General features: G+C 47.5%; 1 protein-coding gene across 11 annotated transcripts; it reads right to left on the bottom strand.

Annotated features, from left to right (window-relative positions):
• Window positions 1–27,650, bottom strand: LOC126037471 (electroneutral sodium bicarbonate exchanger 1-like). Of its 11 annotated transcripts, none has more exons than XM_049797787.1 (10): window positions 27,600–27,650; window positions 20,958–21,092; window positions 19,974–20,141; window positions 17,957–18,078; window positions 16,496–16,676; window positions 6,424–6,585; window positions 5,582–5,695; window positions 5,082–5,243; window positions 4,217–4,468; window positions 1,837–1,901 (listed from the first exon to the last, which is right to left on the bottom strand). In XM_049797787.1, exons 4-9 carry the CDS (start codon window positions 18,019–18,021, stop codon window positions 4,289–4,291), a joined length of 864 nt encoding a protein of 287 aa, XP_049653744.1. In that variant the 5' UTR covers window positions 18,022–18,078; window positions 19,974–20,141; window positions 20,958–21,092; window positions 27,600–27,650; the 3' UTR covers window positions 1,837–1,901; window positions 4,217–4,288. The 11 variants fall into 11 exon arrangements, with proteins under 11 accessions (XP_049653749.1, XP_049653750.1, XP_049653744.1 ...); XM_049797782.1 differs by lacking the exon at window positions 27,600–27,650 and adding an exon at window positions 21,928–22,426; XM_049797786.1 differs by lacking the exon at window positions 27,600–27,650 and adding an exon at window positions 21,928–22,426 and having other exon boundaries at window positions 20,009–20,141.

The following is a 27,650-nucleotide window of genomic DNA, read 5'->3' as shown; positions in this document are numbered from 1 at the left end:
TATCACTCCCCCTCCTCAGCTGGACAGGGGAGAGAAAATATAACAAAGAGCTTGTGGGTCGAGATAAGGACAGGAGAGATCACTCACCAATTACCGTCACTGGCAAAAGAGACTCCGCTTGGGGAAAATTAACTCAATTTATTACAAATCAACCAGAGCAGGGTAATGAGAAATACAACCAAATCTCAGAGCACCTTCCCTCCACCCCTCCCTTCTTCCTGGGCACAAATTCACTCCCGGATTCCCTACCACCCCCCAGTGGCACAGGGGGACGGGGAATGGGGTTTATGGTCAGTTCATCACACGTTATTGTGATACTTGCCAAACCAACCAAGAAAGGTAAAACTGGAGCGCAGGGAGCAAATGCTTTTCTTTCACCTTAGACCAACGGCTCGGAGGCTCTCTATGCTGACCTGCCGCAGAGGGTATCCCTCTTGTATCAGTAAGAGATGTAGGAGCGAATTAAAGCCAGGACCCCAAACCAGACCAAAAACCCGGTCGTGATCAAGAAGAAAGTGGAGAATGCATCAAATACAACAGAAAATTATTTTGGACATTCCCAGTTTACATTTGAAAAAAAGAGAAAAAAAAAGAGGAGGAATTAGGTATTAAAAGAGCAGCACTGAATGATAAAGCTGTAGCAGTCCCTCTACCACTACAAACCCACACCCCCACACGCACGTACGCACACAGACTTAACACCACCAAACTCCCCTTGACACTGACGTTCCCCTCAGCTTGCTGGTCTAGAGATACTGAATGCCTGAAGCACACCAAGGATAACTGAAAACATCTGCATGGCTTTAATGGGAATCCTCCAACTGAAACAAAGCGCTTTCTCCCTCTGTCTGCGTTGGCACATCCCCGAGTCACGCTCTCACTCCTCTCCTTCAAAGTCAAGATTCCTAAACGTGAAAAGCGGGAGTGGGGAAAGGCGAAGGGAAGAGAAAAAGAGGGAGAGCATCATCAGTGGAAGACCTGCCAGCTGCTGCTCATTCAGCCCTGTTTGGGGGACCACCCCAGCAGAGAGGAGCTGGTTTGCATGCCACGGTCCTCCCTGCCTGTTCCCAGGGACAGGCCGTTTGCTCAGCCTTGCCGGCCAAAGCGTGGGAAAAGCGTAGGTGTGCGCCGTCGCTTGCAGAGGAGCACGGTCACGTTCACGTGCAATCCTTTACCTTTTTCCTCCCTGGATTCAAAGGGTTTCTGTCTTCAAAGTGAGAGCCTTCCATATGGTCGTTTGTGACATTTCATCCAGGATAACAATCTCAGAAGGATCAGTCCTGCAATAAATATTTTACATAGCAATCCGTGATTATGGGAACTGATGCCACCAAGGGCATTAGCATCAGCAAGAGGAACAGCGGAGCCCCGAGAATCAAAGCTCCGCATAAGTGTGGGAGGTTTTGCTGGATGAGGAGTTTTGGGAGGCAAGCCGGGGAGCTGCAGAGCAACAGCTCTGTGCAAAGGCTCTTGCTGGGGCTTAGCCCCGGTCCGGGTTCCTAAGCCACTGCTGGTACAGATCACGCCTGCAACTCCTCATGTGTAAGTATGAGGATCTCCAGCTACCGTAAAGGCACTGATGAGGCAAGGTTTGGGGGTCAAACATGAGTGCTGCAGCCACTCTGCTTGGGGTCAGAGCCCTGCAATTGCCTCCTGCAGCCTTGCCCCCGAATTCGATTTTCCCACCAAGCTGCCTGCTGGTTTCTGTGGGATGCCCCACAAAGAGGCAAGTGGAGAAAACTCTGCCAAACACCTTCAAGCTAATCTTGCCGGGGTTCCTGGCGCTTGGTGGGGCTTTACCCGTCACTGCTTTGCTTTGGGATATCCACGTCACTGGTCTTCCCCACGTTCAGCTGAACTGAACTTGCAGCAGCAGCAGCTTCCATGGCCCTCCTGGACTCCTGATGTAAAAAAGGGACAAATCACGTTCTCTGTCTTTGATCAAAGTGGAGATAAGCTGAATGCCCAGCACAAACTTAGCAGTCTGCCCTCCGCTTCTGCCCCTTGGCAGCTATAGGTATTAGTGCAGCAGGGGAGAAACCGTTCACTCCAAAGATTTCGGGGCAGGGGGATTGTGTGTTCAAAACACGATTATGAGCAAGTCTTGCCAGCAGCAGCAGCCGCAGCAGCATCTAATAATAATCATCATAATGATAATGACCTTTGTGAAAAACGACTCGTTTTAAAAATTACACCTGTATTCAAACGTTCAGCTCACTGCTACTTGAGGAAACAAAGGTTACAAAAGTTACAGGCTATTGGGATCTATTTCAATTGAGTGCTGATCTTCCCCCAACGTTTCCAGACAAGCTGTAAGAGAAACAGGCAATCTCACAGACACACGGAGATGTCCAGCCCCGAGGACACAGCAAGCCTTACCTCTTCTTCTTCTCCGGCTTCATTTCTGGCATCGTCCAACTTCTTCTTCCTTTCTGGCATAAGGTCATCCAGAGAGCTGAGCTCTCGCTTTGAGAAGCAGAAATCCATCGCTTTCCGGACAAAGACGAGAGCCAAAACCTTCACGAATAAGAGGGAAGATGCGGTGAGCTCAGAGACGATGCCACCTCTCACTCCAACGCTGCAAACACCCCGCTGCCGAGTGGCGGCAGCTCTTACCATCATGGGAAAGATGATGGCGGCACGGGACACCTTGATGGTCCAGAGCAGGACGAGGCAGGTCAGCTGGATCGCCGTGAAGAAATGCACCTTTCGCAAGGGCACGTGCCTCAGGTAGATGAAATCCGGCTGGTGTTTCGCCGGCATCCAAAACAGCTTCAAGTGATCAAAGAACTGCGAAATAAAAGGGAAAGGTTGCCACCTTGGGACTGCGGCAAGTTGCTGGCCCTCTCGAGACGTGGAGGCACTTTGCAGCATCTCGCTTGCCGTCAGAAATCCTGGATCCCACTGCATTCCTCCTGGGAGCAGCACCCATTTTCCCTTCGCTCCATCTAGCAACCGGCTTGCCCCTGAGAGCTGCCCACCAAACGGCAACTATTCCAATGCCATTCCATTATTAGCATTTCTCGGCCCACTGAATCCCTCCGCGAGGATTTCCACCAGTGGTAGAAACTGCCTTCCCTTTGCACCAAATTCCCCCGCTTTCACGTAACCAAACACTGACCTGCCCTAAACTCTGCAACAGAGAGCGCTGAACTTGCCTGGTCCTCCCAGCCCTATCTACCTCCTGTGCCTCCACCAATCTTTTTCTTACACAAAAGAGTTTCATTGCTTGCTCTGCGAGAAGTTTTTCCCATGCCACTGCTTTTTTCCCTGCTGCTACGGAGACAAAATACCAGGGAGCCGACATGCTGCACGCTGTAAAAGAGTCCATACCTGAATTCCTCTGAGCGACGACACACCCATGTAGAGAAAGACGCCATAAAGTACAGGCATTGGTATAAACTGGGGGGGGGGGGAACAAAAAGAAAAAGAAAGAATGCAATCGTTTCTTTTTCTGTATTGCATTTTCAGTATTACCACCCTCTTCTACAGGCACTGCCTAAAATTGCTTGAAGCTTTCCAGCTTCCATTCAGGCTTAGAGATAGGTCAGATATTAACCATTTTTTTGCCATTTTGTGCGCACGAGTGAGCTAAGGCTCTGCTTTAGGCTGAACTTGGGAGTTACCTCTCCTCAGAATAACCCTATTTTCCAGAAAGGTTGGAGGAAAATAGGTGATTTCACCCATGCTACCCTATGCCGCATTCTCTGGCGTAGAAGAAACACTTCTGCCTATTCTTGGGGCAACAGGCAAAGGCCACAGGCCTCCTCCTAGCCTAGAGACGAGATTACTTTGTGGGAGGAACGTGCAAGGAAGCCCACAGGGATGACCTCAGTGTGTTTAGCTCCTGGGAACGGCTGCTCCGGGGCATTTGGGGAGCAAATTGCAGCCACTAAAGGGCTGCCTGTTTGAAAGACAGCAGATGTGCTGGTCTGAATATGCTCAACTGTAACCCATAAACATGGGTGGGCCTGAAAGACACCCAAAAATTCAAGCAGTTGCGTTGCTCGCTCACCTCGAGCACACCAAACGGGGGCCTGAAGGGCTGCAAAGCCTAACTGAGGCTGATTCCCACCGTGGGTCAAGCCCCAAGGGTTGGGATCACCTCCTTCTCCTCCGCTCCACAACTAACTACTCAGGCCTGCAGAGAAGGGACTGTTTGTCTGTAACCTCCAACAAGCTCGCGGTTGTTGGGTGGTTTGCATTTTCCTCTCACCTTTAACACAGAAGTGAGGAAGACGGAGCAGCCCATGAGCACAAAGATCAGCAAGCCAGTGACTCTCTGCTCTCATATGCCCAGAAACTTGGGTTGTTCTCCTGGAGCTGAGCAGTCAGACTCTACTTTGAGGCTATTCACGTGGGTGATGGACAGGACGGTCGCAGCCACAAACCAGGGCAGCCCCATCACAGAGCACACCCCGAGCATCACGGCCACCACAAAAAGGTCCAGGTGGTACCCGCATCCTTTCTGCAGGCAGGAAAACAAGAAACAGAGCATCCTATAGCACAAGAGCAAGGATAACGTCGCAAGTCAGACTCAAACCCTGCTCGAGCACAAGTCAATTTCTTCAGAATTCAAAACAAGAAATGGAAACAAGCAAGGGTGTATGCAGACTTTGCACAAGCACCTGGCATGAAAATCTGGCAGGAGTTCAGACACAAGGGATACGCAGAGCTTGTGCGATACATACTTCTCCAAAAAAAAAACAACCCACAACCCAAAAGCACCAAATCATTTTTTTCACTCACAAAGAAAATTCTGCCACTTGCGAGGAAGGTGTGACTCTGAGTTATCCCTGGCAGCGCATCAAAACAATTCATTCCCCACACCTGCTGCTGCTGCCATTTTAAAACAAAAACGCACTTCTCTATTGCTCCAAGATTAATTTGCTCCTCCAAAAGGTTGCTCATCTATACTGCCCTGTCACTTGCTCCCTGCTTCATCGTTAATCCAGGAGAGCATCCTGCCACGCAGCCTGACCTTGTCCCAAACCAATGCCTTCAGAAAGCATCGGGAATAAGAGCTTCCCACCAGACCTGCAGCCCAGAAGGGGCTGGGGTCATCTCTCGCAGGCCCTTACCTTCAGCTTGTGCTCCTTCCTGTTCACAATAACGGCACTGATCTGCTGGTCCATGAATATCAAGATGGTGCAGAGCAGAGCTGGGACGAGCGCAGCCAACACCGTCCACCAAGGGTTGGGTCCTATGGGGTTGATGAACCACCCGCGGTCGTCTCTGGTAGGCTGCAACAAAGCCCACACATCAGCATTGTCTCCCAGCCCAGGCACTCCACTGGCTTTCATTTTCCCCTCCCTCCTTGCGTCAGAGCACCTCCCAGCCCTGGCTTCATGTCCCCCTCTCCCGGGGGCTTCAGCAGTGCCAGTCTCCTCCTTGCAAGCAGCTCTAGATACTTCCCCTGTAGGTATCTAGTTTTGGGGCCATCTTCTCGTTTCCAGGAGGAAGCAAGGCACTTGGAGGTGGAAGAGGAGATGGTCACACCACCAGCATCTCCTCCAGACTCAGCCCTGCCCTGCCCCGGCATCACCTTGTGGCACCCCCACGTGCCAAAACACCCCGTTACCTTGAACGCATGGGGGACCTGGAGCTTCGGCAATGGGATCCCAACCACAAAGTCAAGGAGCACCATGATGACGATGGTGAGGAAAACAGCAAAGTCGCTCACTGTGGACCGTACCTGGGGCGAGAAACCAGAGGTGAGAGGGGCATGGCAAACAGGGCCGTAAGGTGAGATGCAAGAGTTGCAGACATCCACAACTTTAAGGCTGCTTAACCAAATCCCACTACCCCTCTGAGCACATGCAGCCTGATCCCTTGCTTAGATACTGCTGCTGTGTTTGTCCCTGTGAGATCTGGGGTCAGACAATAAAAAAAAGCTTAACTAGGCCAACAAGGGTTGGTTTAAGTCAAAATCTAAAAATAATAATAATAATATTAAAAATAAGAAAACACATGTCTGCCACTACAGCTACACTCACAGCTACAATGGCAACAAGGCACTGAGGCATCCTTTAGTCCTCAAAAGGAAGCTTCTCATTCGAATCTACTTTCCACTCGAGCACATAATGCGCAGAAGGTAGGGGAAAAAAAACAAACCGAAAACCCCAACCCCCAAAACTTTGGGAAACCTGACTTCCTACTACCTGAGGAGAAGAAAAAAAATAAAAAAAAATCAAACCCCAAAAATCTTCAATCTGGGGCAGGTCACGAGGCAGGTGGGAAACGCTACGATGATTTTGCACTCATGGAAATGAGTGTGGGACATCCAAGCTCTTGGAGAGCTTGGCCTGCAAGGCCAACATTTCCCAGCTTGACCAAGGCAGGGCAAATACTGCTTAGTGCTCCAGGAAAGCCATTTTGGGAAACGAGTGCGGAGATGGACGCTGGCCACCTCCTTCTACTTACTCTGGTTGGAAAGTAGAGGCTGGTTTTAAACGTCTTCAAGAAGCTTGACAGGGCAAAGGTGGCGAAGAAGAGGATGCAGCACCAGAAGAATACATCAGGGGTGTAGGGGCCGTCGCGTCCACAGGCAGGTCCTTGAAACTCCCCACGCAAATACCGACATTCCTGGAGAAACAGAGCGTCAGGACACAAAGGCAGTGCACGTGCGGCAGGGAAACCTCGCATAGCTAGGGGGTTTTGAGGATCTTGGTCCAAGATCCACGACCCTGAAACTGCTCCTGCCAATGGAGATTTATATTTAATGAGCAGCAGCAGCTGAACAAGTGACACATCGAACTACACAGCGGAGAAATGAGATGTGAGGAGACACCATACGCTAGTAACACATTACAAGAAACACTCATCCAGGTGACACTCTCCCATCAGTTGCTTGCATTCATAGCACTGTGTTTCCTTAACTGCATCTGGCTTCAGTCCTCACATCTTCCCGCAAAAAACAACGTGCCAGGCTCTCCCAACCCTGTGAAGAAAACCTCATCAGCTTTCCTAACTAAAAAGTAATTCTTTTAAAAATTATTTTTAAACCTGAAAAGGACTAGGATTCACAGGACTAGCGTCATTACATTCACTTCACAGTCCTCCTCAAAATGGGAGAACAAAAGATAATTGACATGACAAACGCCACAGTTACAGACGTTCCTTCCTGGGGGTGCAGTTCGCACACCTAGGAGCTCATGCATGCACGAATGGGTGACGCCAGGCAGCAGCCTCCTTACGTGCCTCTGACCTCAGGAAGAAACAGGTAACATGAATACTTTTACTCCATTTGCATCCTGAGGACCAGAGATGAAGCCCAAGATTTGCCTAGATGACACAGTCAGTTCCTTTAAGGGATGAAATTGTTCGTTTGAGTTTGGCTTCAAGGACTCCCACAGCTGGCGATTAACTAAGAGGTATGCTACAGCGAGGAGCCCGACACACAGACTGCAGGACAACTCATCACGCCAGGCCTCTGAGCTTGCAGTTCTCCGCAGGGCCCGGTGCTGCCTGAGCAGGTGGATGGACTTCCCAGTTCCAGAAATACAAGCTCGTGAATCAAACCCTCCTCAAGCACGCAGGCAAAACTGGCTGCGCTTTAGCGAAGCAAACCAACGAGGCGGCTTCCTTTGTTTGGGTGCCTCCTGTCTGACGATGCTCTGGGCTACTTTCTCTTCCTGGCAGCAACAGGAATAAGTTGCTCTCATACCTACCAGCTTCTGACAGAGAAAGAGGATGATCTCGTTCTTGCCTGCTAGGACCAGGGGTGGCAATAACGCAGTCTGCCGAGACTGGAAGGGGATGCCTTGGAGGCGGAAACACGCGGGTGTTCATTACTCCTGGGCACTCGGAATCACGGGAGGAGATGATGCCGAAGGGCCTGATCTGATTCACAAACTGACGCACCTTAGGACTGAAAAGGCTTCTCCTTCCAGTAACTTACTTTTCTCTGCAACAACAGCCTCAGGAGAGTAACTTCTCCGTAACCCTTTACACTACAGCAACTACAATACTTAATCCTAATGTACCTTACAAGAAAACTACTGCGGTCTTCTCTACTAGAGGGCCAACGCTGCTGCGCTTTACATTTTATTAACCTTTTGAAACAACGCACTAGCTTTCCTTGCAATCGCATTACGTGGGCTTCCTGGGACTTTATATATGCACGTTCGTTTTCTCTGGCTAAATCAGATTTGGAACGCAGGGGTGGCCATCTGAAAACACTGCAAAACATTCTTTTTACATACATCAGTTCTCTGGTGAAGGCAACAACTGAGGAGGATCTTCAGCTAATGTAAAACTGCGAAGCTCAGAGGAGTCGTACTCCAGCTAAAGATCTGCGCACTACTAGGCAGGAATGTCAAATTAAGCAATGCCCAACAGATACAAGTCATTGGACCTTTTCTTTTACAAGTAGGAAAGAAAGGGTACACAGAAAGATAGTGGTCTGTAGAAAATGCATGTAAATCATCAAGATTTCCAAGGATTACTCGAATCGCTTCCTGGAGAGGCCAAAACAAGAAAGGAAGGAAGAATATTAACAAGATAGCCACAATCCCACTGCCAAGTACAGTTTTCAGGCTTGGGAAAAAAAAATAACATTACAGTTTGCAGGAGTCATGGAAGAGCAGGTTCCAGATATTTTGCTTTTCCTCCTCCCCTTCTTCCCCCTGCTCCCTCCCATCACCTTAGAGCACGCTGCCCTAACAGATTCACAGAAACTGAAGTGAACGAATATCTTAACCCTGAATTAACATAGAAGCAATACTATGGAGAGTGGAGGTGTGCTTTTAAATTTAACAAGTTCTACATTTAAGAAGCCTCCTCCTTGCCAGCACAACACATGCAGTATTGACCTGTTTCAAAAATAAACATATTCCCCTTTTTCGGAATATTGACCCAATTCAGTTACAAAGGAACTGTAATTCAGCCCCAACAAACTCCTGCTTTATAAACGGGAAACTTTTTCTAGGAATACCTTTTGTTGGGAAGTGGCTTGCTGAAAAAGGACATGGGCCTGTGGAAAAGTTCACACAGAGCAGAGTTCTGTGTGAAAGAATGTCAGTTTGAGCAACAAGACTAGGCCTTGGCTGAAAATAGCTGGCTTTACTGATATTGGGAGAAAAACAACAGCTGGTCTCGCTGTTATCAGGAGAAAGACAGGGACGGTGTGACCTTGGCATAACTTCACAAGTAACTTTTGAAGAAGTTCTCATGAGAAAGTTACTGAACACGCGTAGCTGCCAACCACAAGTGGGTGTGTTTTAGTAATGAATAAACATTAGCAATGTACCAATCATATTAGGACTAGTAGGCATAATTATCGCAAACTGTATAAATATGAGCTATCCGTGCAAATAAAGTTGAATCACTTCTATCACTCATATTGGGTCGACTTATGTGCATTCCTCCGCCGCTCCAACAAATGGTGCCCGAACGGGGACCGAAGAAAGGGGAATTGGAGCGACGGACACTGAGAAGCACCGGTAGCAGCGACTGGGGGGCAAAACATTAACCGAACGCTGATCGTCTTGGTTGGTGTGTTAACTCTCGTGCCTGGACCATCCAAAAGGGGTTCGCCGTCAGTGAGGGCTACTGGAAAAAGGCTGCAAAGACTTTTTAACCGAGGTGCCTTAATCAAGGTAGCACCCAGGAGTATCAAGAAGCTGGCCGGCAATGGATCAAGAGGTAGCCCTAAAATTATTACAGTGCTTTTTAGAAAAGCGGGGAGTAAACTGCATTAAGCAAATTTCGGGGTTGGTCGCGTTAAGGGATGCTTTAAGAATCCGGATTTATTATTTAAGGAGAGTGAATGGCGTAGATTAGGAGACGTATTATGGGATATGGTAACTGATGATGATAAATCAGCTAAAAAACTAATGAAGCAAGGACAGAAACCTTTCAATTAGTGTGGGTACAGCTTTTGAGCTTAGTACCTGGAATGCTATCGGAACCTCCCTATGGGATGAAATTAGTGACGGGTCTAAAGAAGTTAAAGATCTTGTAACTTTATGGAAATTGATTAAGACAACTCTGTAAGAAATGAAAGCAGATCGTAAAGCGTCTGCGTCTGCTTTTGCTGCTCTCTCCAACCGCAAGCGAAAGGGAAAAGCGGGGAGAAAAACATAATGCAGCGAGAGAGACTTTTTGGAGCTTGTTCGCCTACTCTCGTGCCCTTGACTTCTGCTCCACTCCCTGGGACTGCCGATATTAATCGGCCATCCGACAGTTCCCAAGCCTCCCTAACCGTACGATTAAAGGAAACCCTACAGAATCAGGGAGTGAGTAAAAATCTGCCTACGAAAAACCAGCCCTCAGATACCACCGTTCAACATGAACAAATTATACCTAGCATACACCCTGATTCAAATAATGCAAACAAGGACTTGGCTACTCTAATAATAGAACAAAAAGAGACAATGTTAGAATTGTTAAAGGAAATGGGGAAAAGAGACGGGGAAACCAACCGCACCCGTGACAGACGCGGAGCCGCCTGTAATAGCCGCTGCAGAAGAAAGGCAGAGACATTGGAGGGGTGTAATAACAGATGCCATTATAGAAGGGACTATGCTCTAAGCATTCCCAGTTATTGCATCAAATGGACAGAAAAAATGGGAGGTGTTTGACTGGAAGGTCATTGAGAAATTAAGGAATGCTGTGAGTCAGTACGGAATCAAATCTGCGTTAACTCACCAAATACTGCAATTCATTTTTTCTGCTGATACGCTGATACCTCAAGATATTAAACAGCTAGCACAGTTGATTTTGACACCCGCCCGAATGTTAGTGTTTTTCTGGCAGTGGGAGAAGCTCTGTGATAGGGAACAAGCAACATCACGACAACAAACAGATCCCCTATGGGGAGTAACCATGCAGATGCCGATGGGTACTGGACCCTTCGCATCAGGGAACGCTCAGTTACAATGTGTCACTGAGGTTCATCATCTATCACAGATCTTGGCGTATCAAGCTTTTCTTACCGTACCAGACAATATGTACAGCCATGCTTTTACCCAGGTGAAACAGGAGAATACAATTTATGACCACCCTGACATGAACGAGGGCATGAAAGAAAACATGTTCAAAATACTCGCTTTTGAAAATGCTACTGAAAAGACACGCAAAGCATTGTGTAATTTGCCAAAAAATGCAGACATCGTTGATATGATAGAATACACGGATCGATCAGTGGACTCACAGAAAGTAGCCTATGCTGCCACAGCTCTCCAAGGAGCTACAAAGAAACACAAGGCCAGTAAGACGCCCTTGGTCAAGTGTTCTAACTGTGGCAAACGTGGACACATTAGGAGCAAATGTACAGGTACTGTTAACAGTAAGTGCTGCAACAAGTGTAAGAAAGATAACCATACCACCAAGAATACAGGAAGAAGGGAAACTTTACACCGACTGCGAAGGCCCCTCGCGCGACGACACGAATGCAAGGGGCTTGAGCTGCCAGCCCTCAGGCAGCCTCGCAACCACCAGATCCGCCACCGCAGGAAGCTCCAGAGTGGATGTGGAAACCGCAGTCAACATAAAGGGACCACTGGGGTTTGGACTTAGTGCATTTTTAATGGGGCAATCTTCAACAGCTCTAGAAGGAATTCTGGTGCTCCCAGGGCTTATTGATGCAGATTATTGTGGGACTGTGAAAATTATGATTCATGTTTTAATCCCTCCTGTTTCTATTCCTAAAGGTACCAGAATAGCACAATTAGTTCCATTCAGGTCGTGTGTTCCGAACCCAGGTGAAGTACAACGTGGAGATGGTGGATTCGGCTCCACAGGGAAACCGCAGGTATACTTTGCCATGGACACAACAAGAGGTAAACCAGAAAAGGTAGTGCAATTGGAAGGGCCCGATGGAGTTGTTGTCAAGAAACCGATGACAATCAATACAGGTGCTGATGTTATGATTATTTCACAATGCATTTGGCCTCCATCATGGCCATCGATCAATCCAAACTTTGGTATTGCAGGGATAGGGGGCACACAAGCCACCTTAGTAAGTCAGCTACCAATTACATTTGTGTTCCCCGATGGTGAACACATTACGACGTGTCCGTATGTCATGACTACCCCAACTGAATTGTTTGGCTTCGTAGGCCATGATTTATTGAGCCAAATGAAGGCAATGTTAGTGACGCATCCTTTTTAGGAGCGGTCACTGAGGGGTAGCCGATTCTGAAAATTAACTGGAAAACAGATGAACCTGTTTGGATTGATCAGTAGCTGCTAAATTCTGAAAGGCTACTAAAAATACAAGGGTTAGTTGAGGACCAGTTGAGAGCGGGACAAGTTGTTCCTTCTACTAGTCCATGGAATACATCAATATTTACCATTCCCAAGAAAAGTGGGAAGCGGAGACTGTTACATGATCTCAGAGCTGTGAATGTGGTGATGCACAGTATGGGAGCCCTGCAGCCAGGTTTGCCATCTCCAGTTATGCTTCCAGAAGAATGGGATTTGTTAATTATAAATCTAAAAGATTGCACCCAGATGGCGCTGAACGGTTCGCCTTTTCGGTACCATCGATTAACAAGGCAGAACCCTATAAGAGATACCATTGGGTCGTGTTACCGCAATGAATGCGCAATTCCCCCACGATGCGTCAGGTGTATGTGGCCTGGGCATCAGAGCCTGTAAGAAAGCAGTTACCTCAGTAACTTGCCACAGGATGAGATTTTAACTCAATTGCAGGACATCTTAAGCCATCGCGGAGTAATAATCACTCCTGAAAAGGTGCAAAAGGCAGCACCTTGGAAGTATTTGGGGTGGCACATAAATGCTAGCAATGTTAAACCTCAGAAGGTTCAAATAACATGAGAAATTTCAATGTTACATCATGTCCAGAAGCTTGTGGGAGATATCCAGCGGGTGCGGAATCTTTGCGGTATCACTAATGGCAATATGACCCCTCTGGTAGAACTCTTGGGTATGAGAACACTGTGCAGATGAGAAACGGGAAATGACAGAGTTGACCAATTGGTTGCAGCGCCACGGGAGCCTCCTCCAGGGAATCGTTTTCAACAAAGCATGGCAATCGCATGCGTTCTTGCACCAACCCGCTAGGATGTTAGCAAAGCAATTTGACTTACCACTTACTGATGCCCAAGGTATCGTTAAAGCATGCCCTGATTGTCAAAACGAAGGGCTCGGCTTGGGCTGTGGGGTTAACCGACGAGGTCTTTTGCCATTGCAGTTGTGGCAAATGGATTTCACCCATGTCATGTGGTTTGGTGCAAAGCGTTCTGTGCATGTGTGTATTGATACCTATCCTGCTGCCATGTGGGTCACGGCACGAACTGGAGAAAAGGCCTTACATATTGAATGACATCTTCACGCTTCTTTTGCAGTACTGGGTGTGCCTCAAGAAATTAAGATGGACAACGGCCCAGCCTATGGTTCTACACGATTTGCTCGATTTTGTAATTTGTGGGGAATTCACCACGGTACCGGTATTCCACATCTTCCCACAGGACAGGCTATTGTCGAATGGGCCAACCAAACCCTAAAAGAACATGCTGCAAAAACAAAAGGGGGGAACCCAGGGCTTACTCCCAGAGGAACGATTGGCCAAAGCCTTATTTGTGCTAAATTATCTTAGATTGACAGGTGATCACAAAGACCCACCAATGGTAGTGCATCATGTTCTTTTACAGGCAGAAAGGACGCAACAAAGTACAGGAATCATGGTAATGTATAAGGACCCAGAATCCAGGAAATGGTGCAGATCAGCAGAAGTAAAACTTACTGGGAGATCCTGGCTAAGTGGGACAAGCCATGGCTTCGCACTGATGCTGGACCCGGAATTGTTCCAATGGCGACTGGCACGGCACCGGCGGGTGCTGGAGCCACTGATCTGACAGATTCTAACTAATAGAGTATTACTAGTGGACACGGAGTCCTTCAGAGAGGTTTTCAGAACAGCGTGCCTTATTGTATATAGAACCTGCTTTAGGTAAAAAGCGTGTAAAGCATAATTTGATTAAACATAGTGTGATTACGGGAAGACAGTGTGGGGTAAAAGTTAGTTAAAGCCAAAATTAGGGGTAAGGTCTATTTCCATTAATAACCTGGGAACGAGGTTGATTGTGTTTCCACAGATACAGGCCCACGATGGACTCCTGTTCGATTTGCACGACCATCATCATCTGGAGCATCATAGATGATGTGGCAATATGAATACTACCTCAGCCAAAAACTAATGTATAGGTCACCTTGGCTAACATAACAGGTCAAGATTCTCTGTGCGTCGCAACTGTATCGTAAAGCCCATGAACCAATAGACAAGATGGCTATGACTCGTGCAGCGCGCCTGGCCAGCGAGCGCATGCGTCATAGATTGCAACCGAGGCGGACTTTTGGCACCCGCTGGCCACGTGTGCTAAAACCCGTTCCTCTGCAAATGTATAAATACTGGGATTTTCCGAAGAGCATCGGGCTGGTGTACAGTGAGGCCATCGTTGCCTCTGTGGGGACGCCCACGGAAAGCTGGCACCTACCGATTGCTGGGCTGAGTTCGTGGAGCAAGATGGCACAAGAATGTATAGATGGTTCATTTTCCTCATGGTCTGGGTCATTAGGGGTAACGGGTTGGCTCAAAGAATTATGGGCATTATTGTAGTTACTGTGATTTTAGCTATTGTAATAGTTTTACCTTGTTCAGCTTATTAAGGAAAATGGCATCCCAAGTTATTAAGCAAGCCTGGATTGCTCAAAAACAAACAGAGGGAGAAAGATTTAAACGGAGACCTACAGTGGATTCAACCTTGTTGTGGTATTACAAATACAGACTTACAGCCGCTGCTGGATTTATTGTGGGGCAGCGGTACCTTAACTTCTACAAGACAACTAAGTGCACCGGGATGGCAAGCCTTGGCAGCAATTGGACAAAAAAAAAAAAAAAAAAAAAAAAAAAACAACCAAAAAAAAAACCACAACAAAAAAACCCCATCACATCCTCCATGTCTGGCAGATACGTTCCTGATTTACCCATAAATTTGAAACCTTATGCTGACATTGATATGGAACACACTGACTGTAGTAAGCAGCATGACAGTGACACCGGTGATTGATCCACATCGGTTAACACCATGGGACAGTAAGAATGTTTGGGTGTCACTAGCTAAAGCTATTAATCAAACCTCTTTTTGTGTGCTTATGTATTTTATTAGGTATAATGTTGTTTTTACTGTGTTTAATTAATTGTGTTCACAGATCTTTGCAAAGGGCAATACAGCAGGTGTTAAAATTTTACCTCAATCTATATACAAACAAATAGATTGGCTGAAGAAACATACACAAAGATCCAGCAAGAAACTAGTTGGTTTGATGGAGTGTTACAATCAATATTCGGCGGGATAACACTATGGGTAATGTCATTGATTAAGGAAGCCTTATGATGGTTGGGTATATTGATATTAATCTGTGTAATAGTTAGAATTCCGTATGGGTGCATGATAAAAGGAGTCTCAAAGCTGACACACCAAGCTCTACTCGCACAAAAAGAAAAAGGGGGAATTGTTGGGAATTGGCTTCATGAAAAAGGACATGGGTCTATAGAAAAGCTGTGCGAGCAGAGTTCTGTGTGAAAGAATGTCAGTTTGAGCAGCAAGACTAGGCCTTGGCCGAAAATAGCTGGCTTTGCTGATATCAGGAGAAAAACAGGGACAGTGTGACCTTGGCATAACTTCATAAGTAACTTTTGAAGAAGTTCCCATGAGAAAGCTACGGAACATGCATAGCTGCAAATCACAAGTGGGTGTGTTTTAGTAATGAATAAACATTAGCAATTTGCCATTGTTGTCCAGGCCCATTGCCTTTTCCAGTCTGGCCCATTTCCAGCTTGGGGGTGCTCTTAGGATTAGTCTGGAGGCAAAGATCACACTGTTGTGCGATCACACTGCCTCACCGTGGCGTATAAATTCCTAGCCACAATTTCTCCTATCAGATGATTATACAGGGCTTCTGTTCCCCAATGTCTTTTCCTATGTTCCTCCCCTATCAAATGCCATAATAAGCAAGAGGGAACGATTAGCTTTCCCTGTGGGGTATGAGCCCACCCCTCTTCATTATATGACCCTTCTAAACGTGTAATGAGCTTTTGATCTTCCTTAGTGTATTCTGGCTTACCTTCTAGGGAAATCCACCTATCAGGAATTAAGGCCCCTTCTGTTTTTACCTGTGTTTTGGCCACTTGTTTTGCCTCTCTGTCCGCCAGCTCGTTCCCTTTTTCCAAATCTGAGCTCGCTTTCTGGTGTGCCTTAATATGCATAATTGCTACTTTCTTAGGGAGCTGGACAGCTTCCAGTAACTTCAGAATTTCTTCTGCGTGTTTGATATTTTTCCCTTGAGAACTCACTAGTCCTCTCTCCTTCCAAATTGCTCCACGTGCGTGTACAACTCCAAAGGCATATTTTGAGTCTGTATAAATGTTCACAACTTTGCCCTGGGCCAATTCCAGGGCGCGGGTTAGAGCAATTATTTCTGCCTTCTGTGCGGAGGTGTTCCTGGGCAAAGCCCCCGATTCTATTACCTCTTGGCTGGCAGTGACGGCGTATCCCGCGTGTCGATTACTGTTTAGGACGTAACTGCTTCCGTCTGTGAAGCGAGTTTCCCCGTTTTCCATGGGGCCGTCTTTCACGTCTGGGCAACTGGCGTACGTTGCTTCGATGGTTTCCAAACGGTCACGATGTACCGGTTCTCCTGTGTTCCTGCTGAGAAAAGAAGCTGGGTTGACAATGTTAGCGACTACAATCTCCACGTCATCCCGCGCTACCAATATAGCTTGATATCTCAGGAATCTTTGTGGAGAGAGCCAGTGTCCGCCTTTTGCTTCCGGTACTGCTGATACTGCGTGAGACACCAGAACAGTCATCTTCTGGCCCAGAGTAAACTTTCGGGCTTCCTGTGTATTTAGTATCACAGCCGCAACCGCCCGCAGGCATCCAGGCCAACCTTTTGCAGTCGTGTCTAACTGCTTAGAGAGGTAGGCAACTGCCCATCGATACGGGCCCAGGTTTTGTGCTAATATTCCCAGAGCAATGCCCTGCTTCTCATGGGAGTAAAGAAGAAACAGCTTACTCGCATCTGGGAGTCCTAAGGCCAGGGCCGACATCAAAGCCTTTTTCGGTAGCTCAAAGGCTCGTTCGGTCTCCTTATTCCACTCAAGGTGTTTCTGCTTAGTGGCTGTCAACGCATACAGTGGTTTAACAAGCAATCCGTAATTATAGATCCACAATCGGCACCACCCTGTCATTCCCAGAAAAGTCCATAACTCTTCTACTGTCTGAGGTCTCCCAGTTTGACATATTGCCTCTTTACAGGCCTGTCCCAAAGGTCTTTGTCCCGCACTAATTTCATAGCCCAAATAATTCACTTTGCCTTGCATTACCTGTGCCTTTTTCTTGGATACCCGGTACCCCTGAAGTCCCAGGAAATTCAACAGACTCGCCGCCCACGTCGTACAATCTTTCTCTGTTTTGGTGGCGATCGGGATATCATCCACATACTGCAACAGCTTCCCCTCCTCAGATGGGGTTTCCCAGGATTCCAAGTCTTTCGCAAACCGATTGCCAAAAACGGTAGGCCTATTCTTAAATCCTTGTGGCAAGGCCGTCCAAGTGAGCTGGGTCTTTCGACCGCTCTTGGGCTTTTCCCATTCAAATGTGAGTAAGTTTTGCCTGGCTTCATGGAGAGGGAGGCAAACGAAAGCATCCTTCAAATCTAAAACACTAAACCAAGTCAATTCAGGTGTTAGCACGGTTAACAGGGTCTATGGGTTCGCCGCTACCGGGTAAAGATCTTCAGTTATCTTATTCACCGCCCATAAGTCTTGGACCACCCAATATGACCCATCGGGCTTCCGAACAGGTAATATAGGGGGATTGAATTCAGACTCACACTCTTTTAATAGTCCCAACTGCAAAAATTTTTCTATCACCGGCCGGATTCCTTCTCTGTCTTTCTTCTTTAGGGGATATTGTTTAATTCTTACCAGCTTTTGGCCTTCCTTGATCCTAACTTCAACAGGTGGAGCACTTTTCGCTCTTCCAGGTGCATCGGTAGCCCATACCCCCGGGTACACTTGCTTTAAGATGTCCTCATTAATGATTCCTTCTAGGGGGAGACTGGTTAAGGTTAGGCTCAATATTTGAATATTTTGCTGATCTTTTACCTCCAGAGTAATTTCTCCCTTCTTGAATACAATTTTTGCTCCCAATGGTTCCAACAAGTCCCTTCCCAAAAGGGCCTTTGGGGAGTTCGGCATATATAAAAATTTATGAATGCCCCACTGTTTTCCTAATTTATATTCTAAAGGTTTACAAAACTATGCCTTTTCACTTTGGCCAGTCGCTCCTTTCACCGTGACATAATCATTCCCCGGGGCATCAAAGCCTGATTCAAAACCGAGTATGTTGCTCCTGTATCTACCAAAAATTCTACCTCTTGTTCTGTTTTCCCTAGCTTAATTATAACCAGTGGATCCGCTAGGGTAGATTCCCCAGGTTCTCGTCAGTCTCCCTTCACAGAGGCTACTGTTCTTCCTGTTTGAGCCCTCTGATGCTCCTTGTTCCCTGGGCATTCCCTCTACCAATGACTGAATTTCTTACACAAAGCGCATTGATCCTTGCCCAGTCGGGGCAAGTCTCGTCTAGGCCCTCTTCCCCTTTCTTCCCGAATAACAGCCATTAATTTCCTTTGTCCTTGCCTATATCCTTCTTCTCTGTTACTAAACACCCTCCGTGCTTTTGTGGTACAGAACAGAGATGTAGCAAGAAAGGAAAAAAAAGAAGGGAGGGAGAACAAAGGGAGAGAGACACAAAGACTGGAAGAAGGACAAAGGGATGGCAGAAGAAAAAAATAGTGATAGGCTACAGGACAGAGATGGAGGAGTTCCAAAAAGACACAGGGAGCATGACAGAACGAGAGTGAGAAACAAGGGACAGAGCAGGACAGCACTGGAGGAAAAAACAACTGTGATTGATAGGCTGTGAGAGAGACATGGAGGAAGAGAGAAAAGAGAAGGGACAGCTAGCTGGAGAGGGGGATACAGTTAGAAAGGATGGAAGAGGGAAGGGAACAGAGAGAAATACAGAAAAGATGGCAAGAGGAAGCAAGGCAGAGGGACAGCAATAGAAGAAACAAGGGACAGGGATCTGGACAGATGAAGAAAAAAGCAGGAGAAACATACAACATGATACGATGGGACAGAAAGTAACACAGAGCGTCAGATGATAATAATGACAAGAGATAGAGAGAGACTATGAAAAGCACAGGACGTTGGAGAGAGAGAGAAGACATGAATGAAAAGAGTAGAGAGCACCACAAAGGGTCAGGGAAAGAGAAGGACAACAGAATAAAAAAAACCCTCACATATTACACACATGTTATCCACTCATCAAGCCCATTTCAGAGTTACACAGTACCTCAGCCCCTTTAAGAAAAGTAACACATGCGCCCGAGCCCATTTCGGCGCCGCACCACGCCCGAGCCCATTTCACGGTTCTCTACCTACAGCTCCAATTTCAAAGTTCTGCAATCACTAGAGGAAGGAATGCACCCCCTTTCCATTAACCCAGCAGCAGCTACATTTACCTCAAGGTATCTACAACTCGCCCTTGGATGCCTAATTCCAACAGACACTTTCACTTACTTCAACAGCTAAGTTTACCTATGGGCACTAAACGCCCATGCTTCCCTCTATGCTTCCCTTTGTGATTGCCATTAGTACTGTAATTCCCACAAGGACACATAATTACCTGCCTTTTTTACATTTTATTTTTAGTGCTTCATTTGGTCCATTACTCATTCCACATAGATTCAGCTATGTCAGTATTTCAATCCAATTCTACAATGTACTTTTTCTACAATATATAGAAAAGACTTATGGCCTCACTCGTCAAATATTTGACACTATTAGATTTAGTCCTCTTTTAATCACTATTTTTACAAATACATGTAAACTCCAAAAATTTAGCATTACCTGAAGAAGAAATGCCACTATTTAGTACCTGCAATGCTCTACGGAGTGGTCTTTTCCACATACCTCGCTCCCATTACATACATCGCTGCACATCCAGAAGTTTTACTCCCTGAGGTGACATTACCGCCATGATCCCTGTTCCCAGGCACCAAACGAGTGACCTCCAATCATCTTGACAGACCGTCCACTTCCACACCTCGACACAAAACCAGAAATTGAAAAATATCATTACATCACAAGCTACAAAGAGCAACCAAATATTTTACAAACCCACCACAGACAAATACAGTTACACTCACGCACTTCACAACCCTGGCCTACTCCATGCTGGCCATCTAGTCCAACTCCCCCCACAAAATCCTCAACTGTCTTCCAAAGACCATCCACCGAACAACATATCTCTCTGTGCTGACTGGCAATTACCAGGTTCCAGGGGAGCGCTCCACAGGAACACCGTTCCCGGGAGCCTTGGGAAAAAAAAAAAAAAAAAAAAAAAAAAAAAAACCAACAAAAAAATCGCCCTGCCTTTGAAAACCCAGGCCCGAGGCAGACCCCAGTCCAAACATTGGCGATCAACATTGCCTCATGAAGCAGCTGGGACCAGGGAAAAGAAAAAATAAATGGGGCAGGGGAGGACACACCAAAAACCAACCCATATCCCAGCTGGGGTTTTTTATTCTAAGTTTGGGGTTTTTTTCCTAATTCCCTGAAAAACATCTCAACTCTACATCCAACCTGAAAGGAAAAAAAACCAAAAAGGCTTAACCACAGAACCCTACAAGGTTAGAGACATTCACAACACACCACTCGTTCAGATCACATGAACGCCAGCCCTCACTCTCAACTCATCCATCATACCGTCCACAGGCCTCAAGAGGCCGTCACCCCGTCTGCAGCAGCAGGGGCCTCAAAAAAGCACCCTACCTGCAAAAACCCAGGCCCCAGCCCAACCTCCTTCCAACCAACCTCCCCACAAACTGCCCTTCCGTTACACCAACATTTCAACACGCACCATCATCTCCACCATCCGTGCATTTTCAACCCGATAATTAGCTTTCACAGTGCCACGTGTCACAGTCCAACCTCCGTAGCGCCATGTCACCTAAACGCAAGGTTCCTTCAAGCACCTCTCGTGCCCTGTCATCACCTGCAAAAACAACACACAAAGCTTGTCAACAGACACTTCATCCTCGAGAGAGAAGTCCTCCACCACTCCCCTACCCTGCTTCCCACCTATTCCAAAAATAACACATCCTCACAGCCAGTGTCCTCCATGACACTTGAAAAAAACAGAGCATCACAAACACAGAGCTGTCCCAAAGTTACCGATCGCTCCAAGACCCATCACGCTGCTACTTAGACCTCAAGGCCTTGACCATTTCTAGAGACTTGCCACAAAGCATCTGCATAAACAAGATGAACACCATTGCCCAGTTCCTGCCTTACTCAATGCTAGTTCACAGTCCAATTGCGATCCCCTCAACTCTGCATGCAAAGAGCCCGAAGTCATTAAACCTTCTACGCTGCCTCTACAATGCCATACAAGACACACACAAACATAGAGCCATGTAATTCACATGCAAATGTAATGCCATACAAGGCAGTACTCTTACCTCAGTCAAGGCAAAACAACTCAGAGCCTTGCCATACCAGACAAAACAGAACAGGGCCAATGCAAGAGACTCTCACGTGACAGTCAATACAAGTACAGACCAAAACAATACAAAACCAATACAGAACCATAGAAGGCAAGGCAGTCTCAGGTGGCAATCCATACAAGTACAGAGCACTGCAATACAAAACACAATGCAGGGCCAGGCAATGCGAGACAGTCTCACATGACAGTCGATACAAATACACAACAAAACACCACAGGGCAAAGGCAAATACAGACCAATACAATGCAAGAAAACTGCAAAACACAGCAAAGCAAAGCAGTCTCATAGAGCCACCGGATGCATCTTCCTTCAGAGTCCACTCACGGACTCAACTCCTTACAGTGCTCTGCTGCCTTCCCCCATCGCTCTGTGGGACACATCCTGTCCCTCCACATCTGAAAAAAAAAAAAACCCAAACATATTGAATGAGTCACCTGGATGCAGAGCAAGAGCTTCACAACTCCAGAGGTCTTGATTCCATCTACAAAGACCATCTGGAATGCAGCTACAGCCTGTCATTTTAAAAACAACAACAAAAAAAAAAACAACACACAACCAAAAAACAAACAAAAAAACAACAAAAAAACCCAACACACACCCCCCTGCCCACTGTAGGGTTCAATTATATGGAACTTAGTTACTGGCCCTGAAAGTAGCTCATGGTCGCAAGAGAGTTCCAGACACCTTTGAAGGCTCTGAACAGAACAAACAAGAAGATAGAAGAAGAAAGATCCCAATTAGAAAAACACAGGTGCACATTCCACGATAAAGGGAACTTGGCACAACCGACCTCAGTTCAGGGGCTTATCTCGACCAGTTGGACTAAGACAAGTTTTGCATGCTCTAACATAGCCAATTATATCCTGTGTGTATGCACGTGTACAGAGCGAGTATAACTAACTGTATCTTATGTTTCTACGCGTGGACAGTATCGATGTAACCAATCACCGCTTACGCTTGTGCGCGTGGACACCACATGCTTGTGTGCAGCAGCCAATCAAAGCTTCTAAACAACTTAGAGAATTGTGTAAGAATGATCAGCTAAGCTCAATAAAGGGGCGACTTTGATCATCATACTGGTGTTCTATCATCCGGGCCCCGCACGGAGTAACCCTAAACCCTACACCCCACCAACCAAAAAAACCCAGGGCCAAACTTGGAGCCCATCACATGCAAGTCTTAACACCTTAGAGACTCAAATCCGCTTCACTGCCCCTCAACAACCCCTGCCACACGGCTCCAATTGTCTCCGTGAAACACTATCGGCACGGCTGTCCGCGCAGGCCGCTGATGGCTACTCGAGCCGAGATGACTGTACAACCCTCGCCTAAACGGTCTAGGCACATCAACGTTTCACCCGTAGACTCTTATCGCTGTTCCACCTACCCCTGACTCCACACCCCCCCAGGCAGAGCAGCTCCAAGCCAAGCACACCGTGTGCAGAACGTCACCACGTGGAACGCCACCAACGAGGTGATTCAACGAGAGAGAAAACTCTCAGCAAGAAGAATGACCCCCGGACGGGAGGCGCCGTCGGGCAAGATGACCTACGGGGCCGCAACCGCGAGGCCAGGAGGCTCCACAGCAGACCCAGAGGAGTCAAACGGAGCGGCCCATTACAAGACAGCACTGTCAAAACCCAGACGACAGATGCGCCAGAAGCCTGGCGTCGAGACCTAAGGATGTCAGGATGCGGGGAAGAAGTCCCACTCCGAGAAAACGGACGGCTAGAGAGCAGAGCTGCCGATGCAGGCTGAAAAAATGCTGCCATAGAGCACTGACCGGAACCCGCCAAGACCGATCCATGCTTTAGAGCTCTGAGCGCAAGAAAAGAAGCACCCGATTGGCACCGGGCCAATGAGTAAGAGCATTCAAAACCCTAGGGACAGCACCCGAAGCACATGCCTCGCTCCTCTGGCGCAAAGCGCGACAAGGACATCGAGACCCGAGGAAGGTCTAAGCGCACAAGACAGACTACACAAACTACACGCCACCGCGGACACGGGCTGGAACGGCCCTGCCCGGCACACACGGGTCTCGTGCTGAAAAGCAACCCGCTCCCTTCTCCTGCGCAAAGGCGACTGCTTTGGGACAGCCCTCTCTCCTGAGCTAACTTTAAAACTCCTCCCTGCTATTCCCAGCTTTGTCCCTTCCTCTCAGCCTGGTCCCTCAACTTAGCTTTCAGAGGGCTGAGGGTCCAAATCCATCCTCCACAAAACCACACGGGCTAACTGGGATGTTCCTCAAGGGGAACATTGCTCTTCAACATCTGCAATGAAAAAAACAAACACAAACAAATCAGAAAAGGGAGTAAGCATCCCGCTGGCCAACGCCAACTACTTCCCCAACTCCCCCCTCCTCACAAGTGCCACCGTGTTCACTTCCCCGCTCATTCCAGACTCAGACCCTGCAGCCATCATCACTCGTGGTATCTAAGGTACCGAGAGAAACCACGTTAGCGTGGCACTCGTGAGAAGCCATCGGCCCCACGCTCCTCCTCGCTAATCCACAGCTCACCTGAAACGCTCATCCAATTCAAAGATAGCCCACACAGCACCTCCACAACAGAAGGTAAAGGCTGAACCGAGCAGCCCCATAATACTTTGCTATTCAACACCGACCCGGCCGACGACCGCCTCACCTTCTCGGACCGCTCACCGGCATGCAGCTTTTCGGGAGACCTTATAGCAGACTTCACGGTACGTAAAGGGTGCCTATAAGAAACCTGCAGAGGGACTTTTTACAAGGGAGTACAGCCATAGGACAAGGCGGTAACGGCTTTAGTCCTAAGGAGGGTACATTTAGTTTAGGCGTTAGGAAGACGTTTCTCACTAGGGGTGGCGAGGCACTGGAACGCCTTGCCCAGAGAACCTGCGGATGCTCCCTCCCTGGAAGCATTCAAGGCCAAGTCAGATGGGGCTTTCAGCAACCTGGTCTTGCGGATGGCGTCCGTGGGGGAGGGTTGGAACTAGAGGATCTTTATGGTGCCTTCCAACCCAAACCATTCTACGATTCTATGACATTCAAATCCAACTGCAAAACTCCTCTGAGAAGGGCTGGTGAACCCTCCTCCCTTTCCCCAGCAGTCCCAAAACTTAAGAAACCCCTTTTCTTCTCCTCAACTGTCAGGAAAGGAACCCCACTGCTTCCTGACACCTCCTGCACTCAATCTGCACTCCTGAACCCCCTTCAGTGGCTACTCCTCAAGAGCCGCTCTTCTGAGCAACATCCCAAATTCTGGGGGCACCCCCTAACCTACAGCTCCCCAGAGACTCTGAGCTCTGCTACATGCCCACAAAAGAAAGTCAAGTCCCAAGCCTTGTAATCTACGAGGGGCCTGCCACCAGCTGCAAAGATTCTAAGGACAACGTGGCATTCTGTGGGCAATGAGGAAAGGCACCCCAAACCCTGAAGGGCACTGTGCCTCACGGCCCTTCTGCTTTCATCAGTAGTACTAAAACTCCATATACAAATACATACAAGATGCTCACCCTAACCCCTGCTAAACAATGTCACCATCAGTCCCGTTAAGAGACATAACAACTTACACAGCAGAACTGTTAAAAACCCAACGTTCCTTCTTCAATAAAGTTGGGAATTGCAGGAAAACACAAAGCATGAAGAATAAAAAAAAAACCAAACAACAAAAAAACCCCCCAAACAATGCATACTATTAAACCATCTTTCTACCCCTGAACTGATGCAGAAACTGACACTAGGCCTAGTAGATGTAGAAATAGAACGTATGTTTAGTCTCAGTGTATTGCTAAATAAAAGACTCAGGAATTTGTTAGAAGGTTAACAACTGCCTCTGTAAGTTGATTTACGTAGACAAGCCAAGGACATAAAGCACAAGATTCCTGTGTCTGTAATATAAGACAAAATAACATGCCCTCTTTGAGGAGGTATTCTGTTTGATAAGAAAATATGTTCTGTCTCTTGTGGTGACTGAGCCAAAAGCTAGGTGATAAGCAGAGAAGTTGTTTGTGGGGCCCAGAAGGGGATCGTACTGCGCAAACTCGTACAACAAAGTTCAAACAGCGGACAAGTGAGGAAGACTATGGAAGACCACCAGAGGACTCCAGAAGACCACCGAAGACCTTCAACACGCATGCATAAAGGACATTTACATATGCTAATGACTTCTCGGAAAATCAATGAATATGTATATTATTTCTCAGAAATTTTATGAATATGTATGTAAGGCAGGTATTTAACCTATACAATTAGTCCCAGCCAGAAAGCACATTTGGAGGAGCGATCCTCCGTTCTTCCAGCGCTGCAATAAAGAATACTTAACTCCATCACTGAATGCTCATTTCGAGAAACAGAACACTTGAAACAAAATTACTGACCTGAAAAAAAGAAAGGGGGAAAAAAAAAAGCTGCATACAAGTGTGTCGTGGTTTCAGCCCAGCCGGTAACAAAGGACCACGCAGCCGCTCGCTCACTCCTCCCGCCCCCCTCCGGTGGGATAGGGAGGAGACAGAGGAGAGAAAAGGAAAAAAAAAAAGGAACCTCAAGGGTTAAGATAAAGGCAGTTTACTGGGACAACACAAAAACAAAATTGCAACAACAACAACAACGGTACTAACGAAAGAGTAAACAAAAAGAGTGATGCACAGTGCAACTGCTCACCACCCGGAACCCAACGCTCCACCACTTCCCCCACCGAAAGTCGAGCGCTCCCCGGGCCCGATCCCCATTTATATACTGAGCATGATATCACATGGTATGGAATAGCTCCTTGGCTAGTTCAGGTCAGCTGCCCCAGCTATGCCCCCCACATCCCAGGTTCCTGTAAAAATTAACTCTATCCCAGCTGAACCCAGGACAAAGTGTTACTTTCTACCACACATGCTGCTGAACCTTGACTGGTCCTGAAGCTCTTACCTCAGGCAGACACCTCTTCCCAAAGGGCTGAGCCAGCTCAAAAGCTGCAAAGCACTCAAGGAAGAGCTGAGCACCAACACCAGAGAAACCCAGGAGCACAATGAGCTCCCTCAGCAGAGCCTGTGGCTCAAATACCCCCGAGCCCCCACCCACCACCCTTAGCACAATCCCCTGGGAAAGGGGAAGGGCAAACCACCAGCAGCTATAAAGTCAGCTGGAGGAGCAGCAGCACTGTTCTCACCTGCCTTAAATTTACAGCAAATGAGACCCTGAACAGAGAAAGTCACCCTTACTGACAACGATGATACCTGCTCCTGTGCTACAGCTACACCTATTGCATCAGCAATGGGACCAGGTAGGGAATTCAACTTAATTTGTCTGGGGCCTAGATAGAAAACAATAGATGCCCTTCCAAACTAGGTAGGAAACTAGCTCATTAAATGCAATGACAATGTTGTTATCAAAAATGATGTGCTTTAGTTTCCTATAAAAAAGCCAAAACACTCTGGGGTTATGCTTCATTTCTAGCAAGACTGTGCATACCTCCTTACTTCTACCAGAACTACCTTCTGGATAGGAATGAATCAAAAAGCAGAATTAGATCCCTTAAGAATTCCGTCTCCAAAATATCTCTGGTTGCAAAACAAATTATTTCCTGTGAATAGCCAATGATGCAGAGTCCCCCTGAGCATGTCTCCAGCTGACTCCCTTAACAGAGGTACAAGAGCCCCAAAGCACAAAAGACACCAAAAAAACCCCATGGAAATACATGGGGGGGACCAGGCAGCAGCCATGCCCTACAAGGACAGGCCAGGGCAGGGCAGGGGGGCAACAACACCCCCTGCAGTCATGCAGGAAAGGGTCAGCAGAAGCCACACCCCCGCGGTTTGGGGTGGGGGGGAGGGGGGCTGCAGCCACAAATGACACCAAGAAAACATGGAACTTCAGGGATACACAGCGGGTGGGGGGAAGGGGGTGATGCCCCCACCAATCGGCATGGGAAAAAACTCACAGGGAAGGTGGGTTAGATGGCTAGTTTGCGGTGGTAAGATATGTGCACAAGAACATGCACAGGCTGGGGGGGGGTCATGCATGAGGTTTACCTTCACCAGGGGCTCCACCCAGGTAATCCAGAGTAGGTAACCTCATCTGGG

The sequence above is a fragment of the Accipiter gentilis genome, unplaced genomic scaffold (genome assembly GCF_929443795.1).
Source record: "Accipiter gentilis unplaced genomic scaffold, bAccGen1.1, whole genome shotgun sequence".
NCBI classification, from domain to species: domain Eukaryota; kingdom Metazoa; phylum Chordata; class Aves; order Accipitriformes; family Accipitridae; genus Astur; species Astur gentilis.
The sequence above is the reverse complement of the archived record's forward strand: the minus strand, read 5'-3'. Positions and strand labels throughout refer to the sequence as shown.

What these genes read in the sequence shown, in the direction of transcription:
- LOC126037471 (XM_049797787.1), bottom strand. Translation starts at nt 18,021, where the DNA reads ATGCACCTGGAAGAGCGAAAAGTGCTCCACCTGTTGAAGTTAGGATCA. An exon ending in TCAAGGAAGGCCAAAAGCTG is followed by an intron (nt 16,677 to 17,956) that starts GTAAGAATTAAA and finishes TTCTTTTCTCAG; the next exon opens with CAGGAACACAGGAGAACCGG. An exon ending in GGAAGGAGCACAAGCTGAAG is followed by an intron (nt 4,469 to 5,081) that starts GTAAGGGCCTGC and finishes TCCTGCCTGCAG; the next exon opens with AAAGGATGCGGGTACCACCT.